This window comes from Ipomoea nil, unplaced genomic scaffold (genome assembly GCF_001879475.1).
Source record: "Ipomoea nil cultivar Tokyo-kokei standard unplaced genomic scaffold, Asagao_1.1 scaffold0003, whole genome shotgun sequence".
In the NCBI taxonomy this organism is placed as follows: Eukaryota; Viridiplantae; Streptophyta; class Magnoliopsida; order Solanales; family Convolvulaceae; genus Ipomoea; species Ipomoea nil.
The window spans coordinates 1-5,761 of NW_017616431.1; the positions used below are offsets into that span (position 1 = coordinate 1).

Consider the following 5,761-nt stretch of genomic DNA (forward strand, 5'->3'; position numbering starts at 1 on the left):
TTTTTTTTTCCCTCCGTCCTTTCCCGTCTCTTCCGGCCCGCTTCTCTTGCCCTTGTTCCTGCCTCGCTCCTTGCCGGTTGCCTTTGCGTCTTTCCCTCGGTCCTTCTTCTCCCCCCGGTTGCGTCCCCCCCCCCGGGCCCCCCCCTCCGCCCCGCCGCGCCTTGTGGGCCGTTGTCCCTCCCGGTGCCTCCCTGGTTCCGCCGCCCGGCCCCCCTGCCCGTGCGCCCCCGGCCTCTGCCCCCTTTGGCCCTCCTTCCCGCCCTGCCGCCGCCGCGGTTCCCCCCTTGGTCTCTTCTCCCCCTCCTGCCCCCTCCCCCCTTGCGCTCCGCCCGTGCGGGTTCCCTCGGTCCTTCTCCGTTTCCCCTGCCCGCTCCTCTCGTCCCGCTTGCTTCTCCTTGTCCCTCCCCTCCTTGTCTCGGTCTGGTTGCCCCCCCTCCGGGCCCTCCGGGCGCCCCCTCCCCTTCGGGCCTCCCCTCTTCCCTCTCTCCTCCTCTTGTTTGCGGCGCTTTCGCCCTTCGGCTTTGTGGTTCCGTTCTCTTCCGCCTTTCCTCTTCGCCTTCGCTTCCTGGTGTCCTTCTCCTTCTCTCTTCGCCGTTCCTCTTCCCTTCGCCTCCCGGTGCCTTCCCGGTCTTTCCCGGCCCCGTTCCCTGGCTCCTCCTCTCCTTCCGGCTCCCTTCGCCCCTTTCCCCCCCCTTCCCCCTGCCCCCTTTGCCCCCTTCCTTTGCTTTCCTCCTTTGGCGGTCCTTTTTTCTCCCCCCTGTTCCTCCTTCCCTCCCTTCGTTGGTCCCCTCCGCTCCTCTCCTCCGCGCGCTCCCTGCTGCTTGTCCCCCCCGGCCCTTGCCGGTCGTTCTCCCTTCCCTTTGTTGTGTGCTTTGCCTCCTCTCTTTGTCCCCCCTCTCTCCCGTCGTTCCTCTGGTTGGCTTTCTTCCTTCTCTTTTTTTTCCTTTTTTCCTGGTCTTCCTCCCCTCCTTGGTCCCTCCCTCTCTCGCCTTCTTTTGTCTTCTCCCTTTGCTCTTTCCTTCGCCCCTCGTGCCCCCCCCCGCTCCTCGCCCCTGTCGTGCCTCTCCTCCCTTGCTGCCTTTGCCTGTCCCCTTTTTCCCTTTGCGCCCCTCCCGCCCCTCTCCCTCCTGCCCTCTTTCTCTTCCTTCCTTTCTTGCTCCTGCCTCCTTTTTTTTCCCCTGCCTTCCGCCCTTGTCCGGCCCCTGTCGCGCCTCTCCTCCCTTCCTCCCTTTGCCTCTCCCGCCTTTTTCTCTTGTCGCCCCTCCGCCCCTCTCCCTCCTCCCTTCTTTCTCTTCTTTCCTTTCTTGCTCCTGCCTCCTTTTTTTTTGCCTCCCGCCTTGTGGCCCCCTCCTTCTCCTTCCGCCCTGCCTCTCTCTCCTTTTTTGTTGTCGCTCCTCCCTTCTTCTTTCTCTCCTTTCCTCCGCGTCCCCTCGCGTCCTCCTTCTGCCCCCTTTGCTTGGGCTGCGGTTCGCCCCTCCGCCCTTTTTTTCTTGCCCTCCCTGCGTCCGTTCCCGGTGCCCTCCCGGCCCTTCTTCCCCTTTTCCCGGCCTTCGTCCCGGTGTGTGGGTCTTTTCGGCCCTTTTCGTGTCCCCTTTCCCTCTTCTCCCTCTTTTCCTCCCTCTGCGCCCTTCCTTTGCTTCCCCTCTGTGCCCGGCCCTTTTTTCTCCCCTTCTGGCCTCACTCTCTTTGGGGTCCTCTCTCCGGGCTCTTCTTCGTCTCGTCGCTTTCTCCGCATCCTGCCTTGTGTCGCCCTCCCCTCGTCCCTCTCGCGCGTGGTCCCCCTCCCCCTTGCCCCCCTTCCTCCTTGTTCCTCTCCTCCCCTCCCGCACCTGCACCCCCGCCTTCTCCCCTCGCCCCTTCGGCCGCCCGCGCGTTTCTGCTGTCTTGTCCCCTTCCCGGGCCGCTTCTATCTTCCTCGTTTTTGTCCCCCCGCTCTCCCCCCTCCCCCGGCCCCTTCTGCTGTGCCTCCGTCTCCCCCGCCTGGTGCAATCCCGCTGCCCCCCCGCCGTCGTTTTTTCTCCACCGCGCGTACCCCCCTTCCCCCACCTTCGGTTCGCCCTCCCTTCCCTCCTCGCTGTCCTTCTCCTTCCCTCCTCGCGCCTCTCCTTCCCTCCTCGCTGCCCTCTCGCTTCCTCTGCTGCCTATGCTCTCCTTCCCTCCTCTCCTCTCTGCCCTCCTTTTCCGCCTGACTCACTCCTTCGCCGCCTCTTCTGCCCTCCCCTTTCCGCCTCGCTGCCGCTCTCCTTCCCGCCTCGCTGCCCTCTCCTTCCCCATCCTCCCTGCCTCCTCCCTCCTGCCTGCCCCCTCCTGTTGTTTCCTCCGGCCTCCCCCCTGCCTTTTTTTTTTTCCGCGGCGCGCGGCGTTTTCCTCCCCGCCGTCGTTTTTTGGCTCTGTCTGCCCGCCTGCCTGGTGGCTCCCGCTGCCCGCCTCCCTCTTGCGCTCCCCCCCCCCCTGGTCCCTCTCTTCCCCCCTTCTCCCCCTCTCTCCTTTTCTGCCCGCCCCGACGCCGATCGCGTCACTTCTCCCCTCTTTCCTCCTCTCCTGCTTTTTCCTTTTCCCCTGCTTTCCCCTCTCCTGCTTTTTCTTGCCTTTGGTGCTTTCCCTGTCGTACTCCCGCCTTTTGTGATTTTTGTTCCCCTTATTCGTTCTCTGGGGCTTGTTCTTTCCGTCCTCTTCTGGTGTTCCTCGCGGCCCCCTTCCGTCCTTTCCCTCTTGCCCTCTTTTTCCTCCTCGCATCGTGCCGTGCGCCCTCGCTTCTTTCTTTTCGCCCTTCTTCCCCCCTTCCTTCTCCCCACTGTGCCTCTCCCCTTTGCTTTCCCTGGGCCTCCTTCCTCGCGCGCCGCTCCTTTTGCGCCCCCTCTTGTCCTCTTTCTTTCCTCCTCCTTTGCCGGTCCCTTCCTCCCTCGCTGCTTCCTTGCGTCCCCCCCCTCCCCCTTTCTCGGCCTCCCTTCCCTGCCCCCTCGGCCGCCTTGCGCCCCCCTCTCGTCCCCTGCCCCTATTTGCCTCTTCCCTGCCCCTTCCTCCTCCCCCCGCCCCTCGCAGCTCGCGCCCCCGTTCCTTCCACCGCTCCGCCCGGTCCTGCGTCGCCCCATCTTCGCAGCCTTCCTGCTTCTCCCCTCCCATCTCCCGGCTCCAGCCGCCTCCTCTGGCCGCGGCCTCCGTCTTCCGTGTTCCTTCTCATGCTCGCTCTTCGGCTCTCCCTCTTCCTGTCGCCCCGTTTCCTCACCTTCCGGCTTCTCTTCCGCCGCCCGGCTGGCCTTTTTGTCTACCGGCCCCCCGCCCACCGTGTGGCCCCCTCCCTGTCGCTGCCTCGGCTCCCCACCTCCCCGCCTCTCCCCCTTTCTTTCTTCTTGCTTGCCCTTTCTGGTGCTGCCCGCTCCCCGCTCTCTGTTTCCCCGCTTCCGTTCTGCCCCCCCCCTCTCCCTTGCCCCCCATCCTGCCTCTTCCCCCGTCTTTCGCCTTGGTCCCCGGGCGCCCCCTTTCCTCGTTCGTCGAGCGGCGGCCGGTGTTCCTCGCTGCTTTGGTCGTCGCTTCCCGCGTCGCCCTGGCGGCTGCTGGCTTTTTGCGCCGCTTTCCCGCTGGCCCCCTCTACGCCGCCCCTCTCTGGGCGGCTCAGCCCTGGCCCCCCCGGCCCTTCCCGCCCCTTCCCGGGGCCTCTTGGCCTCTCTCCTTGTCATGGTTGGCCCTCTTCTTCTGCCTCGCTGCGCTTTGTCCTTTTGCTGCTTGTCTTCTGCTTTGTGGGCCTTCCTCCCCCCCCGTTCTGGTCCTGCCCGCTTCTGGGCCCCCCCCCCCGCCTTTGCCTCTGCTCCCGCCCCGCTCCCGCCCCCCCCCGTCCGTTCGGCCCTTCCGCCTGCCCGACCCTCTCCCCTTCCTATCCTTTTTGTACGGCCCCTCCCCCCCTCCCACCCCTGGTGGGCCCGTATGTTTTCTCCTCTCCCCTCTCCCTGGCTCGCCTGTCCGGCGTCCGTCCTCTTTCCGGCCTATTGCCTTCTCCCTTTTTGTGCCCCGTTTTTCCCCCCTGCGCCCCTCCACCTGCTCCCCGCCGCCTCCGCCGCCCCGGCCGCCCCTTCCCCTCCTCGCCTGGTCCTCTGCGGCCTCGCTTACCTCTGCGGCCCCGTTCTCTCCCCTCCCCCCCTTCTCCGCCTGGCCCTGCCGTCCGCCCCTGCCCCCTCCTGCCCTCGGCCTACTCTTGTCTGCCCCCTCTTTTTCCGCTTTGCTTTGTCTCAGCTTCTCCTTGTCTGCCCTCTTTATCCCCTTTGCCGCCTCTGCCTTCCCCGCCTTTTTCTCGCTCCGGTCGCTCTCCCCCCCCCCGCGCCCTCCTCCCGCTAGCGCCCGTGCCGGGCCGCCGCGTTGCCCGTTGCGCTTCCCCCTGCCGTCGCCCGTCTGTCCCGTCCTCCGGCTCGCCTGGCTACCCGCATCCCTCTGTTGCTCTTGCCGCCCCCTGCCCTTGTGCCGTCTCCCGCTCCGCCCCTCTCATTTCCCTGTTGTGCCCCTGGCCCTCTTGTCCACCCGGCCGCTCTGCCCTCGCACCCTCTCCTCTTGTCCGCCGACTCCTTTTTTCCTCGTTCGTTTTCTCCACGTCTCCGACGCCGGCTCCCCTGCTCGTCGTGTCAGCCTTTAGGGCGTCCCCCTCCTGTTTTCCTCCCTCGTCGTTCCCGGCCCGTCCCCCCCCCCCCTTTCCTCCCTTCGGTCTTCGGCCCCTGCTTGCCCCTGCGTATCCTTTTGGGCCGGCCGCTTCTGAGCCCCCCGTTCTCTCCCTTCTTCTGCTCACCTGGTCCTGGGCGTGTCCGGTCATTGCCTTGTGGCCTCTTTCTTCCCCCTGCTGCCTCAGCCGCCGCTTCCGCCTCCGTTGTGTTTCTCATTTGTCCCTGCTGGCCCCCTGCCTCCTGCCGTGCCCTTCCCCCTCCCCCGTCCCCCCTTTGCACTAGTCCCCTCGCCACCCCCCCCTCGGCTGGCTCCCTGCGCTCCGGACTGCCATGCCGCTCCCGCCCATTCGGCCCTCTGCCTGCTCCCCCCTCCCTTCTTCTTCTTTTTCCTTTTCTTTCCCCCGGCCGCCGCTGTCCCCTCGTCTTCTGTCTGCTCCTTTCTGTCCGTTTCTTTCCCCCCTCCCTCACCTGCCTTCACCCTCTCGCCCTCCTTCCCCTGTTCGGCCTCCGGTCCGCTTCCGTCCACGCACGCCCGTCGCCTCGTGCCCGCTCTCTGTCACTGGGTCGGGCCGCTGCTTGCTCCCGTTTCCCTCTCTTATTCCCCGCTGTTTCCGCTCCTCCTGGGCCCTCGCGTGCCCGTGTGTCTTTTTATTCACTTTCACTTTCCTCCCCCCCCCCCGCTTCCCCTTCCCCTCTCCCTCCCTCTTCCCCGTGCCTGAACCCTTGGCGCCGCTTCCACCTCTCCGCGTCTCCTGCTATCTCGCCGCGTGCATTTCCCCCGCGGCCCCCGTCCTCCCTGATCGGTCCCCGCCTGTTCCCTCCCCTGCCCTAGCTTCTGCCTTTCCCCCGGCCCCCTCCTTGTCCCCCCTGTGCCCCACTCTGGCGGCGTTTCTCTGGTCCTTCCCTCCTTCCGCCTCCCTTCTTCGCATTCTTGGCGTCCCTTTCGCCCTTCCCGCCCGGCCCCCCCCTGCTTTATCTGCGCTTCCCTTCTGCGGCCGACGTTACCGGGGTGGCGTCACCGCCTCTGCCTGCCCCTCGCTCCTGCCTGTCATGTGCCACCCTCCCTCGCCCTGCAGCCCTGGCCCCTCATCGGCCGGTCTTCCCTCCTGTTCCCG

At 66.6% G+C, this 5,761-nt stretch overlaps 2 protein-coding genes across 2 annotated transcripts; both read right to left on the minus strand.

The window, feature by feature from the left end:
• Positions 1 to 232: 232 nt before the first annotated feature.
• Positions 233 to 1,735, minus strand: LOC109146458 (S-antigen protein-like; the record flags this gene model as incomplete). Its single annotated transcript, XM_019320728.1, has 1 exon — positions 233 to 1,735. A coding segment is annotated over exon 1 (1,503 nt), but the record flags the coding sequence as incomplete, so codon positions are not given.
• Positions 1,736 to 2,190: 455 nt separating this feature from the next.
• LOC109177273 (cylicin-2-like) lies at positions 2,191 to 3,123 on the minus strand. Its single transcript, XM_019329525.1, has one exon. The coding sequence runs from the start codon at positions 3,121 to 3,123 to the stop codon at positions 2,191 to 2,193; it is 933 nt and encodes a 310-aa protein (XP_019185070.1).
• Between the last annotated feature and the right edge of the window lie 2,638 nt (positions 3,124 to 5,761).

Excerpts from the sequence above, each read along its gene's own strand:
- LOC109177273 (XM_019329525.1), bottom strand. The coding sequence starts at position 3,123 with ATGGGAGGGGAGAAGCAGGAAGGCTGCGAAGATGGGGCGACGCAGGAC.